Source organism: Rattus rattus, chromosome 3, assembly GCF_011064425.1.
Source record: "Rattus rattus isolate New Zealand chromosome 3, Rrattus_CSIRO_v1, whole genome shotgun sequence".
Classification (NCBI taxonomy): Eukaryota; Metazoa; Chordata; class Mammalia; order Rodentia; family Muridae; genus Rattus; species Rattus rattus.
Window position 1 is genome coordinate 103004340 of NC_046156.1, and position 17243 is coordinate 103021582.

The 17243-nt window shown below is 37.2% G+C and overlaps 1 protein-coding gene across 1 annotated transcript in view; it reads right to left on the reverse strand.

Moving 5' to 3' along the window:
- Nucleotides 1–17243, reverse strand: part of Naa15 (N-alpha-acetyltransferase 15, NatA auxiliary subunit) — a 61694-nt gene that overhangs the window by 23957 nt on the left and 20494 nt on the right. Inside the window, exons 2-9 of the mRNA XM_032898436.1 lie at nucleotides 14448–14532; nucleotides 12263–12367; nucleotides 9661–9818; nucleotides 8652–8786; nucleotides 7365–7518; nucleotides 5203–5322; nucleotides 1906–2001; nucleotides 1682–1788 (exon numbers count right to left, since the gene is read on the reverse strand). Coding sequence (XP_032754327.1) covers nucleotides 1682–1788; nucleotides 1906–2001; nucleotides 5203–5322; nucleotides 7365–7518; nucleotides 8652–8786; nucleotides 9661–9818; nucleotides 12263–12367; nucleotides 14448–14532 — 960 coding nt within the window. The remainder of the gene's footprint in view (nucleotides 1–1681; nucleotides 1789–1905; nucleotides 2002–5202; nucleotides 5323–7364; nucleotides 7519–8651; nucleotides 8787–9660; nucleotides 9819–12262; nucleotides 12368–14447; nucleotides 14533–17243) is intronic.

Sequence of the window (17243 nt, forward strand, 5' to 3'; positions counted from 1 at the left end):
TACTTATAATACATTAATTTCCTAATACAGGCAAAGCACAATGCTGGATGTCTGTAGTCTTTTTTTTTTTTTTTCGGGGCTGGGGGCCGAAGATGTCTGTAGTCTTATATTCAAGTTTCCAAGGCAGGAGGATCAAATGATCCCAGAAATTCTAGCCAGCTTGGACAACATAGTGCAATACCTGCATCAAATCTAAAATCAAAAAATAGGATTTACTAATTTGATTAATTCATCCGCAATGATATCTATTGCTATAGAAATTCTCTTAAATGGCCCACAGACTAATGCGTGATATATTACTTGTGCGTGAACTTTGAGCATAGAATGCTCACAGCCAGGTTACTCTGGTACACTTGTGCTCACCTCCCAAGTCAGGCTACACACTTATCCCAGGATACAATAGGACACCCCAAACTATTTGAAATGCAGGCATTTATTAACTAACGAAAAAACAGCGGCAGTAGCAGTGCATTCCTTTAACCCTAACCCTCAGAAGGCAGAGGCAGGCAGATCTCTGTATCTCTGAGTTTGAGGCCAGCCTGGTCTACAAAGTGAGTTCCAGGACAGTAAGGGCTACACAGAGAAACCCTGTCTCAGAAAACCAAACAATGTCCCTACCCAAAGAAATGTAACTATCCTAAATCAGAATTAAACCCAATAGTATGTAGACTTAGTAAGAGAAAAAAGAACTATTTCTCAATGTTGGATGCTATGAAAAGATTAGAAGACTATGAAAATATAGGATTGTTTCACAACATCAAATTCTTTTTTTTTTTTTCTTTTTTTTTCGGAGCTGGGGACCGAACTCAGGGCCTTGCGGTTGCTAGGCAAGCGCTCTCCCACTGAGCTAAATCCCCAACCCCCACAACATCAAATTCTTAATGTTCCAACACTAGAGTATGTTATATGCAACAACAAAGAAGAAATCAATAGAGGCTATGCATGGGCTTTCGATTAAGATGCACTACGCATTATACATGCTTGCCATCTCCACCTAGTTCTTTTCAATGTCTTTCATGACTTTAACCCAACAGTATCTTGATGACATTGTTTTTGTAAGGAAGCAATCAACATAAAGATTAAAGTACCTTCTTAAACAGCACTTGAAGCAAAACACATATATGAAACAGGAAAAAAAAAGATTTTCTGAACTAGCAAAAACTTCTCTGATTGTCCTTGCACCTCTTTTGCTCTTGTCTTCCTGTCCTTGATCTCTCCTTATCCTCCCCCTCCCTCCACATGCTCATGGCCCGCCTCTACTTCTCTACTCTCTGCCTTCCCCTCCTTCTTCTACCCTCGACTCCCCTCCCCATGCCCTGAATAAACTATTCTATACTAAAACAAAACAAAACAAAACAAACAAAAAAAAACTTTTCTGACAATTTTTTTTACTGAATAAAAATGTAGAACAATTAAAAGGTTAAAATTTCCTTTCAAGGAAGGAGAAGAAAAATCAATTCTGACTTCTAACAATGAAGAGATTAAAAAAATGTTGGTGTGAGCTGAAGTTGAGGTTCGAAAGCAAATACTGAAGTCGCTAAAGCACCAAAGAGTAAACAGACTACAAATGGAAAAGGGAACAAAAGCTCACACTGCAAGCCAGGAGGCTCACAAAACAGACAGTAGTGAGCCCATCAGCCAGGCGGTTTCTGAGCAGAGAGGGTGTTAGGGTTGGCTTTACCTTCTCTTTATCTCTGTATAAAGACCTCAAGGTATTGAAGACCGGTGGACAACCCTTGCTGAAATTCATCCTTAGAAACCTATCCAAGCACTCCTTAAACTTCTCTCCTGTAAGAGAAAGATTCCGTTGAAACTCTAACGATGCACATATCAGCCTTCACATATATACACATTCATCTTTAAATCATAGCAACACTGTCTTTCTTTAACAATTATTCTACTTACCAGATAAAAAGTTTAACGGCAGTCTTCTTGGCACAAGTCCCCTAGGGTATTTAGTCCAGGCCTCCTCATATATTTTTAGCCGTTCTAACATATTAGCTGGGGGGAAGGGAGGAGAGGGAAAACTGTTTAGATGTAATTATAAATTGCATAGATTTCTGTCAGTTACAAGTTTTTCTAAATTAAAAGTACAACTGGCTGGGTGCAATGGCACACACCTTTGATATATCAGAAGCAGGGGGAATTTTTTTGAGTTTGAGGTCAGCATGGTCTACAAAGTAAATTTCAAGCCAGAGCTACACAGGGAGACTCTGTCTCAAACAAACGAAAAAGTGAAAGGGTAAGTTGTACAAGACAGTTATGTGTAACCTTACCAATTAAATATATCAGCAATCATTTCCAACTCTTTTCATTATTTTAAATACTCATTAGCCATACAAAATAAATGATTTTCTTTAATCTGCTCTTAAGTTAGATAGACTTTCAGAAACCTGGAGACTCCACATTAAAACCTGAGTTAATACACATTGTTTCTGTTCTTATCTTCTCCACTTTAATTCTGGTTTATTTGGAACCTCTGGATCTGTCCTTAGTTCAGTGTCTTCATAATTTATCTATCTTCTTTTACTCTCAGCACAAAGGCATTCTTTGATTTAATCTTCCATTTCCCCAATTTCCCTTTGTCTAATATGGTCTCTGCCCTAATTAACATTAGGTTCTTTATTTCAGAAATAGACAGTGTGTTGCCCATTTAAAGTAACTCACAGCTGCCTGTAACTAGAGGTTTAGGGGAGGTTCATGGGATCCAAAGGAGACACAGACACACAGATGCACAGACACAGACACACAGACACACAGACACACACACACACACACACACACGACATACATACACATGTACATAAACTAATATTCAATATTTTTTTTTTTTTTTGGTTTTTTTTTTTTTTTTTTGGAGCTGGGACCTGAACAGGGCCTTACGCTTCCTAGGGCAAGCGCTCTACATATTCAATATTTTTAAAATAATGTACCACTTAAAGATTTTACTTTTTCACTTCCAGGAATTTTTTTACTTCTGTATTACTTAGTAAGTAGGTTTTCCACCTATCAGATTCCTAACTAATATTTTATCAGAACTATGTTTCATGGATATAATTCCCTCTATCTTAAAGATTCCTCCATTATCTAACATGGAATGAAGGTATTCCTTTGAAAGAATCTATATCACAAAGTAATCACCAGCAAGGTTTCTCTTGTATGTATCAATGATATCAGGAATGCCACGCTATACCAGCCTTAATAGGAACTGAGTCAAACCAGACTGTGAGGGCGAAGTTTTCTGATGAGTTGTTGTTGATGTTGTTTTTGGTGGATTTTTTTTGTTTGTGCCTACCTGTCCCCTCAAGGTTTCTCTGTGTAGCCCTGGAACTCTCTTTGTAGACTAGGCTGACCTCAAACTCAGAGAGTCATCTGATCTGCCTCTCCAGTGCTAGGGTTAAAACCACACCCAGCTGAAGCTTTAATTAAGCTGATCCTTATTCACTTAGCACAGTATTTGGGACAACTGATTCTCAGTTACTTGTACCCAACATGTCTTCCCAGCTTCCAATTTAGATGTTTCTATGCCTTTCTTCCTCTTTGCTCTTTTTGTTGACTTTACCTGTTTTCTTCCCTATGCATCAGCTTCTACTTTAATGAGTGTAGGTTATGCAAAGCTGTTGGTAACGGAGTTAAGAGATGGAAGTATTAGCATGCTGTTTCACAGAGCTATGCTTCATGTTTAGCATGCCAACACTCATATGGCTGTAGGAGCAGCCTTGCCACTGCCACAGCTCACCAGAGGTTCTGCTTGTTTCTTCCCTCAGAGAGACAGGTCCGTTATAGCAAAAATATTATGCATTTATCATTTTGCTTTGTTTTCAGAAGTTATTTCTGACTGGGTATGGCAATATACATCTTTAATATCAGTACTCTGAATGCAGGGGCAGGTGGATCTCTGAATTTGAGGCTAGCCAGGGTAACGTAGTAAGAAAGAAGTTATTTCTAATCATTTCTTAATTTTTTGACAGAGTCTAATTATGTCATCCTTGCTGGTCTATAACTTGCTATGTAGACTGCCATGCTCTTGAACTCACAGAGATCTGTCTGCATCTGCCTCCCAAATACTGGGATTAAAAGTGTGGGTCACGTGATTGGAATTTTTATTTTTTAAGTAAAAAATTATGGGGCTGAAGAATAGTTCCATGGTTAAAAGCACTGGATGTGCTTCCTGAAGACTTAGGCTTGATTGTGAGCACAGCTCACAACCACTTGTAAGCCCAGTCCAAGGCTACCTTCTTCTGGCCATGGGTATCATGTTAAAAGTGATATACACAAACATGCAGGCAAACCACCCATAAACATAGAAATGTGAACTTATTACATTTATTTATTTGAGTACAGTGTGATGTATGCATGGGGTTGAAGAGTACACACACATGCATTTGCATTCCACTATTCACATTTTCAAGCTCAGGGGTCAGGAGTCAAGTTTCTTCTTAACCCATGAGGGTCTAGGTATTAAGCTCAGGTCATTAGGCTTGGTGGTAAGTACCTTTACTCACTGAGCCAGCTCACTGGTCATTTGCAATTTCATCTTGTAAGAGTAGATTTCAAATTAGTCTCAATCCTTTATATGATTAAGAAGTAAACTTTTACATTTAGATTTTGGGTCTGTTGGTATTGTTGCTGTTGTTTTGTTGTTGTTGTTGTTGTTGTTGTTATTGCTGGGTACCAGTATATAAAATCTGCTCTTGAATCTACTATGTAGCCCAGGTGGCTTCAAATTCAAGACTCTCCTACTTCATCCTTACAAGTATAGAGGTCATGGCACACGAGCCTAGGAACCAATCCCTGTTTCTTTGGTTGGTTGGTTTTCTTGAGACACACGTCTCACTAAGTAGCCCTGGTTGGCTTGGAACTCACCTCTTAGGTGCTAATTAAAGGCATACCTGGCTCGAGATTCTGTATGCCCTTAACCACTACTTTTCTAGCAGTACTTTACAAGGAGTTAACAACACTCATTAAGAAATGGTTGAGGGGCTGGAGGGATGGCTCAGCGGTTAAGAGCACTGACTGCTCTTCCAGAGGTGCTGAGTTCAATTCCCAGCAACCATATGGTGGCTCACAACCATCTGTAATGGGATCTGATGCTCTCTTCTGGTGTGTCTGAAGAGAGTATAGTGTACTCATATACATTATTAAATAATATTAAAAAAAAAAAAGAAATGGTTGATAACAGTAAGTATTAAACAACACTACCTGGCTTGAGTGCTTTTTCTAAGCCTTTGTAATAGGCCCAATTTTCAGGATTCCTCTCTTGTAATCCTCTATAAACATCAGCAGCATCTTCCAAACGACACAACTGCAACAGAAGCTCTCCTATTTAACAAAAAGACAGTAATTAAAACATCTGAGGAGAACTTTCCCTCAAAAGTTATCTTCAAAATCTTATTCTGAGACTTGAGTTCCCAACTTCCCTATTGTGCTATTTTACTTTCTCCTTTATTCAAGTTAACATTAATTTTAAAATCCATCAACTTCAAAGTCTCAATTTATTCAGGAATCTGTCCAACTCCAGGCAAAGTTCCCACATTCACTGAATACACTGTTACCAAACCATCACCTACTCCTTAATTGTTCCTGATAACCTATGAGCATCAGCATCTAATTTATGATCCACTAAATATCCTAATCTCATTATCACTTGAAATCAACTATAAAATAATTCCATGAGAGCAGCCCACAATTTGGTCACATTCAAAACCATCCAGTGGTTAAGTAAATACCCAGGGCTCACCTTAACCTACTCAGTAAGCCCAGTCTCAAGAAGGCAGATGGTGACTGAGGAGAAATGACACTGGAGCACACATCTTGTACGTGTATGTGCATATGCTCGTACACATGTTCACATGCACGTGCATGCTTCTAGTCTTTACCTTTTTATCTTTCCCAACAACCAAATAAGCAAGCTGCTTTAAGAGTAGCCTTGTTTTCTTCTTGTCTTCCTAATGCAACCTCAATTACACTTAGGCGTTAAGAGCACACACATGGCAGCCCACCACTGTCTGTAACTCCAGCTGCAGAGGATCCAACACCCTCAGACATATATTCAACCAAATGCACATAAAATTAAAAATAATTAAAAACAAAGGCAAGCTCCACCACCATCTGGCTAGTTTTAATTTCAAAAACTATTCTACTCTTGTAACCTGTGCTTGTATCAAGTAACTAAAAATGATTATTTACTAAAGACTTATGTACCTGTGACTTCTAAATATTTCACATGTAATAAGCAATTAAATCCTTAAAATTAAGCAATATTGTCAAAAGTATTTCAGAATGTGGTAAAAATGAAGACCTTGAATCCCAACGTGACACTGAGTTCCCAACCGAGGCACATCTGACAGTACTTAAAGACATTCTACTTGCTCTTCTGACAGGAGCAACCTCTGAAAAACTACAGAGTACCCTATACAGAAGAGATGCCCAGTCTTAATAAGCCAGGCCAGAATACAAACAGAACAGGCTGGGAAAGGCTAATCTATAATAACGTAAAAAGACCTGGTCTTCACTAAACAATCAACTAATAAATGAGTAAGAATTAGTAAGCGTTTTTTTCTCTCAGCCTAGGAATAAATGGCAGCACTTAGACACATTTACTTAAATCACAAAGAATCCAGACTGATCTCAACCTCCTGACCCTGACTTAGTCCTTTCAGTTCAGGATTGTAGAACATCACTACATACAGCTCCCTCTCTGTATTTGAGTAAGGACTAATTTATACATATATAGTACTGGTAAAATCTGGCATACAGTACTTACACTGTCATTTTTCCAATGAATTATCTCTAAAAGTCAGTAAATCTTGTTTTATAAAATTACAATTGTGTTTTGACTGAATCCTGGAATGATTTTTTTTTTCCTAGTACTTGGAATTGGAACTCAAGGCCTCACACATGGTAGTCTAGTATTCTACAATGAACTATACCCCTAGCCCAGTATTTTGAATGCACGATACTTTACACAGGGGCTGACTACACTGGCTGTTAGCCTAACCCTGTAGTTTCATTATTCCCGCTGGAGAGTAAGAACCACTGAGCCCAGGAGTTTGAGACCAGTCAAGAGAACACAGCACAGCCCCCCGACCCCTTTAAGGCAAACAATGGGGAAAAAAATCAAAAATAAAAGTGCTTTACCTAAATCATTTTATTAGATTTTTGTGGCTTTTTATCCTCACTTGACACTCTCCATCAGTTAATGGTATTTTTCCCACATCACAAATTATTCAAAATGCATGAATAACATACATTTCCCCGTCTTCAGCAAGCTGAATTTTACGTGGTGACCGTCAGCAGCAACTATGAATTTTCAGCCTGCTACTGGCTATAATTAAGTTAGAGTGCTATATATTTTTAAATACCTTTGGTTTCTTCAACGGCAAGTTTATCACAAATCTGCTTTTCATAGGTACAAAGATGTTCCAAGGCTTCTCTATAAAGACCTGCTTCCCGAAGAACTTGATTCTGATATAAAAGGAGTTCACTATATTCATAATCCACTTTATCAGGAGATGTCTGCACAAAGACATAAGAAATACTAATAAGAATCTTATTTTTTGTATTAGAAAATTATTTACACACCCTCAAACACAAAAAAAACCCCAATTGATAGCAATTATTTTTAAAACTCCTAAATATCTGTTTAAGAAATGTTAAATAAGTAACAACAGTATCAGAAATAAATAAACAGAAAGAAGAAAACTGCTAGCAACAGGATGCAAGTAAGAAATCTAGAAAAAATGGTGGAGTCAGAGAATTGGACTTCACAGCTGTCATTTTAACGGCTGAGCCAGGCAGTGCATGCTAAAGACTAGAAGTCAAAATCTGCTGGCAAATAAGCTGGTTTGGTCTTTGGTTGTTTATAACTAAAAAGTAAAACAACCAGTTGACAGCTACAAATACCATCCAGTACAGTAATAAACAGATCAAGCAAATTATGTGCAATTGATATGCTGAACTGAATCCATCAGTCTGTGGGTTTCTGTGAAACGTACAGCTTTAACTAACAATTAGGAAAAGCAAACAAGGGCTGGAGAGATGGCTCAGCGGTTAAGAGCACCGACTGCTCCTCCAGAGGTCCTGAGTTCAAATCCCAGCAACCACATGATGGCTCACAACTATCTGTAATGGGATCTGGTATGTCTGAAGAAAGCTATAGTGTAATCGTATACATAAAATAAATAAATCTTTGGAAAAAAAAAAAAAGGAAAAGCAAACAAATCCAAACTCAGGAACATTCCAAAAGCATTACTGTGTGCTTGGCAAAATAAAATTAAAAAAAAACAAAAAACTCTTTAAAACCACTTCAGATATAGACTCCCCAGGGAAATGATTATATAATAGGTATACTTCAAAACCAAACAATGGAATTGGAAAAGGCTATTAGAAAGAAAAAAATTAAGATAATTTACACTATCTACAACTTAGAATCAGTAAGTTTTGATCATCCCTGATAGCACGGTCAGTAATAACAACTAGAGTAATTTTTAGGAGCATATGAAGTATGCAAAAGAGCATGCCTGTAATCATTTAAGGAACAAAATATAAACACAAAGATATTAACCACAGAGATTTTTCAGGTATGTATATAAACTTCTTTCTTTCAGTTATACTTAGAATCAGACACAATAAACTTGTCTTGTTATTACCTGCTGTGTTTTCCTAAACTCTTCTAAAATTTTTGCTGCCATTTCATAGTCTTCTAATAAATGGTAAGCAATAGCATAACCAATCCATGATGCTCTCTGTGCAGGTCGAAGCTGAAGCAACTGGTATCTTGTTTCCTTCACAGTGTGGGAAAAAAACAAGATTTATCTTAGGTTCACAAAGTGAATGTCCTGCTACTGACTAGAACAGGAGGCCCTGAGTTCAGTCCTCAGGGCCCTCAGAAAAACAGAAGATCGCATTACTTTGCGATCTTTACACTGTAATACAATGCAGGCAACTATTTTAGAAAAATTTCAACATCAAATATTATACTGCTGCACAGAGACAAAGAGATACTTTGAAGCCTCCCGCGCTAATCTTAGGGGTTTTTTTAAAGCTTGATGCCAGATATCCTTATTTCCTAATCTCTTCCACAAAAGCAACAAACGACATTCTTTAATAAGGTATGTAAAGAAAACAGCACTGCAGGCATTATCGTGAAGAAACAGATTATCAAGGAAATAAACCCAAAGCTGACTTGAGGGTTCAATGTACACTACTGAACTATATATAAATAATACCAATGAATATAAAGAGTCAAACACAAAATTTAAAAACTTACTTTAATGAAAAGGACAAAATACTATAGTTACTCTATCAGAGTGTTAATTTTTAATAAAGTGATTTTTAACAAAAACTTTAACAATTTTTTTAACAATCCAACATATTATTCCAACTCTATCCCTCTACAAAACGATCTGTTTTTTTTTTTTCGGAGCTGGGGACCGAACCCAGGGCCTTGCGCTTCCTAGGCAAGCGCTCTACCACTGAGCTAAATCCCCAACCAAAACGATCTGTTTTTAAGATCTATCTGTTCCAATCACAAATGTAATCACTAACGGGGGAGGGGGCAGTCAAAAAATGTAAAGAAATTTTTTTATCAGAATATTTTCTAGGTTCTGAGTAAGGATTTTTCTCTTATGATAAAAATAAAAAACATCTTTTACTTACCCTATAGCCCTCAAGGTCTCGCATTTGAATCTGCAGTAAGGAGAGATCTCTTAAGATCTGAAGATTGTCTTTATCCCATTTCAGTGCATTTCGGTAGCACTTAATGGCTTCATCATACTTCTTGTCTGACCTCTGAAGAAGGCCATAAACATGCCAACCTAAAGGAATTTTAGTTAAGGATATAACGTATATGTCAAGAAATACGATCCCCAGTCAGATTTGGTAGCACACACCTTTAATACCAATACTTAGAAAGCAGAGACAGACAGACAGACTTCTGAGAGTTTGAGGTCAACCAGGAATACAATACAGGGGCACAGGTTTTATACACACACATTTACCACACAATCTCCCCAACCCTCGGAAAGCTAACATCATTCATAAACTTCTGAATGGAAATGGGGACACCGGAGAAGAATGCAAAGATAAATGAGAATTTAACAAACAGAAAAGAGGAGAGCTTTTGAAGCCAAGACAATTAGGGCTAGCCTACTATTTTAATGCTATAACCTCGAATTAGCCTTATTTTGCTTCTCATTTACAAAACATAAATAAGAATATCTACACGATAGAGCAAAGTAATGGTAATGAACTGAGATAGTTAGTATTAATGCAAGTGCTTGGTGACTGGAGAGATGGCTCAGTTGTGAAGAAGAATGATTACTCTTCCAAAGGAGCAGAGTTCAATTCCCAGCAGCTCACATGCCAGCTCACAACCATCTATAATCAGGATCCAAGTGACTTAAAACCTGACACAAACACATATGCAGGTAAAACAGCAATGTACATGAAATAAAAGTAAATAAAATTTTTTTAAAAAAAGACAATGCTTTTACATGGCACAAAGTTCCCAAAAATCAGTCACATATAAAACCAAGACAAATAATTTTTACAAATTCTCAATAGCTAGATTTATTTCCAACATTTAGGGATCTTATACTCTATTAAAGGAAAATAGCTAAGGAAGCAAAATGGAACTGTTTATAAGAATGCCATAAAGGAAGAGGGCCTTTTTACAGTGTCACTGCAATCATGCAATCCTACCACCCCTTTGCTTTTTTTACTTTATCCTATTACTCTTTTAAAACCCACAAAAAGGGAGAAAAAAAAAAAAGAAGAAGAAGAACGAGTCTTTAATACCTCTTCCTAAACAGCCTATCATCTTCAAGGAGTTTAACTTTCTTTACAAGTTTGTCACAACTGGAAGGCAGCTCAGGGATTCAGAACACATGATCTTATCAATAGAGGGCCTGGGTCCTGTTCCCAGCACCTACAGAGGTGGGTCACACCACTGCTAACTCTAGTTCCAAAGGATCTGATATCCTCTTCTGGCCTCCAATGGCACAGGGCAGGCACGAGGTATATATTAATATATGCAGGCCAAAGACTCATACACATATAGTAAATCCCAAAAGCAAACAAACAATAACAACAACAAAAACTTGCTGAGCTCTGGCTTACCTTTCTAGTGCTCTGGTCCCTCTTTTCTGCACTCTTGTGTTTTCAAGATTGGTGGTACGGCTTTGAACAAGCCATGTTTTATAAACACTCAAAAGGTTCTATATAGGCATCTAGTATTTTCTTTCCTTCAACAGACTATTTACCTGTACTGTCCTAAGAGACCACTAAACACTTGAAAATGTGTTAAATGACTTGGCTCTTAAATGTTGCTATCCTACAAAACAGGTATAGGAATCCTTGTTAAGAGACTGAAAAATGGGGGTTGGGGATTTAGCTCAGTGGTAGAGCGCTTGCCTAGGAAGCACAAGGCCCTGGGTTCGGTCCCCAGCTCCGAAAAAAAGAAAAAAAAAAAGAGAGAGAGAGAGAGAGACTGAAAAATGCCAAAGCACATTTTTTTCTCTTTTCCCTAATAAAGTTCTACTCAAACCCAGCCCTTGTCACAAATAAGGAAACATGGATAACAGAAAGGCTGAGGAAAGCTTCAGATCTAAGTGAACAAGCTAAACTTATACTTCACTGCCTCTGTTCTTACTCAGTATAATACAATTTGTTAATGTTCTTTGCAACATCTCTCTAAGGTTGGGAGTGAAATCACAATGTACTGTCTCAGACCATTTGCTCTAACTAAATACCTTACTTAAACAGGGCAGCTTATAAACAAAAGAAGTTTGCTGCTCATACTACTACTTCTGTATGTGTCATCTAGCGAGTCATGCGCTCTTCTTCATAGATGGCATATCCTATATGTATCTTCCTGTGACAAAGGGGCTAACAAGTTCCCTGAGGGTTTATACATCATCCTGAAGGTTCTATCCCCAATCCCTAGTGACTTCTCAAAAACCCCTACTTCCTAACACCATCACTCTGTGACTAGGCTTCAATGTAATGTATGCATTTAAAGAAATATGAATATTCAGGCCATAGCAACACCTCCTCCCAATGTTAAGACCAGCATTCATAGATACACTTTATCTAAAATATACTGTTAAAATGCAGTAGGCATACTAAAAAAAAGTTCCCTGTTTTCAGTTTAAGAAAAAATTATTTCCTCATGGTAAGAGGAATTTACATTTCTTGACTCTGTTTGTTTTCTTATATCAAAACAGTCTACTCAATCTTTAAATGTATTTCCAAAGGATACACACATGACTCTTTAAATCATTTCTCAAACCTCTGCGAACCAATTCATAAGCTTCTTCCTTTTTTCCCAAACAGTTCAACGTTAATCCTTTCATAGCCAGGGTTTCTATAGTTTAATAACAAAGGAAAAAGAAGGTAGAAGAAAGTAATCAATAAGAAATAACTATAATCTCATAAAACAAACAGTACAAACATCATGTTAACAAGGCACTTCCAGGTGTGTACAGAATTAAAATATTTTCAAACACTGATGCGGCAAATAAGAAAACATCTCTAGATTCTGTTTTTTGAGGCATTTTTAGATTTTTTTGTTTCGTTAGTGAATAAATAAAAGATAAAAACCTAACCAGGCATGGTGGCATTTATCTTTAATCCTGGCATCTGGAAGGCAGAAGCAGACAGACCTCTTATGAGTTTGAGGCCAGCCTGACCTATTTAGAAAAGTTCCATGTCAGCCAGGGCAACACAATAAAACCTGTCAATAAATAAATAAATGTGTAAAATATCTGACTAGGTAGACTTCCTAGTAATAATCACTCTATTGGCATTCTTAAGCAAATTCATGAAATGACTACCTTCTTTCAAAATACAAAACACAATTTTGAAAACTTTGTTTCTATGAACCTAAGTTCAATTCTTCATTAAGATACACATAAATTATCTACAGTTCTCTTCTCTCTCTCTCTCTCTCTCTCTCTCTCTCTCTCTCTCTCTCTGTGTGTGTGTGTGTGTGTGTGTGTGTGTGTGTTGGAGGGTGCTATGTGTCTGTAAGTGTGGGTGGGCATTTACATGCACCAGCACATGTGTTGGGGTTAGAAGACAACCTTGGATTTCTGTCCTTGCTTTTCACTTTATTTAAGGCAAAGCCACATTGTTATTTACTATAAAGAACACAAAGTTACAGATGTCAAAAAGTCATCATTTCTAATCACTTTAAAAGAGTGTTGTAAGAAATAGTACCTTTTCAGAAAAGAAAAAATGTTTCTAATTTTATAATGCATGAGTTAAAATAGACTCATTGTGACTTATTTGCCTGATTATTTTTGTATTTACCTAATTTTTAGGATCAATTTTTAGAACTCTGGAAAATAATAGAGCTGTGTATATAGATCAGGATGTGTGCACACATAGCCCTGGCACTTAGAAGGTAGCAAAAGGTCCATGGGTTAAAAACTGGCATGAACTCGGTTCTCACAAACAAAGTCTTAAGGTGTTAATGTCTAAAACTATCTCCAGTAAATTTGTGATACTTCATATTCAACCTCATTTCAGTCATGTTAAAATACAGGGAAGGGGTACATTTCAGAAAGGAAGAGAGGAAAACCAAATGCTAAATTCATATCATAAATAAGATGTGACATTTTCTGCTAATAAAACTATGATTAAATTAGTTCCATTACCAGTATGTATTCTTCACAAAATGGAATATAAAAGAACCTACTGTTCAGATATCAACTGAAGACAGGTTTTCAATCAACTAGGTATTGTTTAGCATCACTGCCTCCATCTTCAAACTGCAGCATATGTAAAATCTCAAGTATGAGCAAACATAACAATGCAGAAAGGGAATGACGAAAACTTTGCTACTGAATTGTCATCCTCCCTCCTCAACACAGTGTCAGGTCACCACCAGTGAGTCATGTTTCCCAAAGCTGTACAAATCAGACCCACAAAATGTTGTTTTCCTCTTATTTCTTTACAAGTTTAGTCACATACCTACCAACTTTTCTACAAATATCAAATCACCCATCTTATTCAGACAGAAGCTATATATCTATCTGGCTGTTATAAATACAAACATCTTAAACATGACTCAGTTGTGATGAGCTAATTAATATACAATAAAAATAAGAGAGACTAAACAGTCATTTTCTGAGCAAGCTTATGGTAAAAAATAAAGTTCTTCCAGCACAAAATTCTAAAGTGAAATTTTCTTTAATTTAAACAAGCATCGGGCCTGAATGGGCTCTTCAGCCTTTCCAGAAGACCTAGTATAGAAAAAAAGAAACCAAAACTTAAATTGAATGTGCTATCATTTTCATGGTATTTAACTAAAAATTAATTATTAGATTTTATCCCCCCATAGGCGTTAAAGGTTTACTCTAGAAATAATGACAGTGAGATAAGAGAAGGCAGATGGAGTTACAGTAAAGCCATGCACTTAGATATATAAACAGTGTTCTTACCTCCATGCTCTGCAAATTTGGGATTGGAAAGGATTTGTTTACAGAACTTCAATCCATTTCTATACTGTTTATGTTCATAACATCTCTGTCAAAACAAGAAAGTATGTTAGTTTACCAATAAATGAAGAAACTTTCCAAGTTCACTGCTACATTTTTTACTACAAAGCAAAATTATTTTCAGGTTTTTATTAAGTTCCACTAAATGGTTACCAAAGGGGGTGAGGACGCAGTCGAGTGACAGAACACCTGCCTAGCATACCAGAGCACTAGGTTCTCTCTTCAGCACCAAAAATTGAAAGGCTTAAATACAAAAAATTAAAAGCAGAACAAAGTAAAAGGCACAGATTTGAAAAATCAAAAACTCATTTTTAAAAAATCTAACAATTGAGTTATAGGAAAAGTGAAAATATAATTTAAAAGGTACAGACCAGGTATGGTGGTGCACACCTGTGTCTTAATCCCAGCACTTGGGAGGCAGAAGCAGGTAGGTCTGTGACTTTGGGGTAAACATGGTCTCTGCATAGTGAGATCTTAGCTTAAAAAAACCAAACAAACAAAAAGATGAAAAGGAAACAGGAACTATGGTTTAAAATTACACTTTTCTAACCAAGGTAGTCTTTAAATGCAATAGACCAGGTAAGTATATGCAAAACAAGAAGAAAAAAAAGCCTACACCACAGCATAGTGGCACTGAGAGGTGGGCCGGGATGAGAAAGAGTTGAGGGTGGACTGGACTAGAGGAGGATCTGGAGCAGAGAAAAATGTAGGTGGGAAAGGGGCAGAGGAGGGGTAAAAAACACAAGTAAAAGATTTTGATTTCAAGTCTATACTGTCAGAAATAAACAGTGAAATCTGCTCTTCTAGTATCATTTCTTCAAATATCTTTTTCCATCTTTTCATGTTCCCCAGTGAGTTCCTCCTCCCCAGTGAGGCTTCTTTTGGGAATAAATAGATGGATTCTGTCTTGTAAACATGTAATGATAAGAAACTTGGGACTGTTAGCACTCAGAGCTATGTACTCATACCTACCATTGGATTGCTTTTGTAGTATCTGGTATTTTCCTAATCTTCATCTGCTTTTTTTTTTTTGGTTTTTTTTTTGGAGCTGGGGACTGAACCCAGGGCCTTGTGCTTCCTAGGCAAGCGCTCTACCACTGAGCTAAATCCCCAACCCCTCATCTGCTTATTAATGGTTTTTAGCTGTACTTTATTATTCTTGTATCCTCCAGGATATGATTATCTTTCTCTTCAATGTTTAGAATTCCTTTAAATATTTCCTGTGGTGCCACTAAAAGTGGTAATAAATTCCCTTTGTTTCATGGAAAGTGTCAGTTTTTGAAGAATCACAGAAAGATGACTTTGCTGGATATACAAATCTAGGTAAGTGGTCATTATCTTTCAGACTTTTGAAATACACTGGTTTGTGTCCTCTTGAGTTTCAGAGTTTCTGTTACTCTGATGGATTTGTCTTTGCCTTGAAGCCTGCCTTTTGTAGCTTTCACCCCTTTTCTGTTCTGTATGCTTAGTGTGTTCAGAATGCTACAAATATAATGTAGGGAGGCTGGCTCCTCAGGTCTTCTACTTGGGTGTCTCCTACCTAGATACCTATCTCTTTCCCTGGGTTTTGGAAATCTCCTGCTGTGAGTTTACTGAATATGTGTTCTAAGCCTTTAGCTTGCACTGCTCTCCTCTGTGCCCATGGTGAGCAGATGGTGTCCCACATGTCTACGTTCTTTTTGTGCTCTATTCTATCTGTGCCATTGTCTGTCTGTTCTAATCCATCTACCTTGTCTTCAAGCTCTCAAATTCTTTAGTTTTGCTTTGTTATTTTGGAGAAAGGGTTTCTCTGTGTAGCCCGACTGTCCTGGAACTCACTACATAGACTGGGCTGGCCTCAAACCTGTCCTCTGCCTCCCAAGTGCTGGGATAATGTGTGTACCACCACACGCTTCACACCCTCATATTCTTAACCCACTTATTCTATGAGTGAGGCTTTCCAGAATGTTTTTACTCAATTTACTCTTCACTTCCAAACTTACAATATTTTCAGTATTCTTCTGTTAAATGCCCCTTTCATATTATACTGGTGTCATTTCATTCATCTGTTTCTGTTCTCTGAGCTCATTCAGAAATGTATTCCTGGGGCTGGGATTTAGCTCAGTGGTAGAGCGCCTGCCTAGCAAACGCAAGGCCCTGGGTTCGGTCCCCAGCTCTGAAAAAAAAGAAAAAAACCAAAAAAAAAAAAAAAAAAAAGAAATGTATTCCTGTACTCTTTGATTTCACTGACTCGTCTTATAACTGTTCTTTTGACTGATTTAGGATTCCATCGTATTCTCATGGCATACACTATTATAGAATAAGCAACTGTGAAGACTTGTGCTCTCTTGATTTCCATGTTTCATATGTCTCTGAAGTCAAATTTGGTGGCTGGCTGAATTTTTTTTATTTGATTGCAGTTGTATCAGTCCAAGTATTTGCAGTATTCAAGAGGTTTACAGTAAGTCACAGTTTCTTCCTACTAGCCTGGAGGTACAGCTCACAACTAAGCCCTCAGCTCAGTCAATGCACTAAGCGTGATCTCCAGTATCACTCTGAGAATACAATACTATCTTTTGAAACAAGATAAAACAAAAGACAGTTTACTAGGAAAATACAGTAAAAATAAAAGTTCACCCCTTGAAATCCAATAATTTGGAAGGGAGGTAACAAGCAAAGGGCAGGATAGTGTACATACCAAGGCATTCGTTAATTAAAGGTTAAAACTGGAGAAAGATATATGCAGATTAAGATTGATGA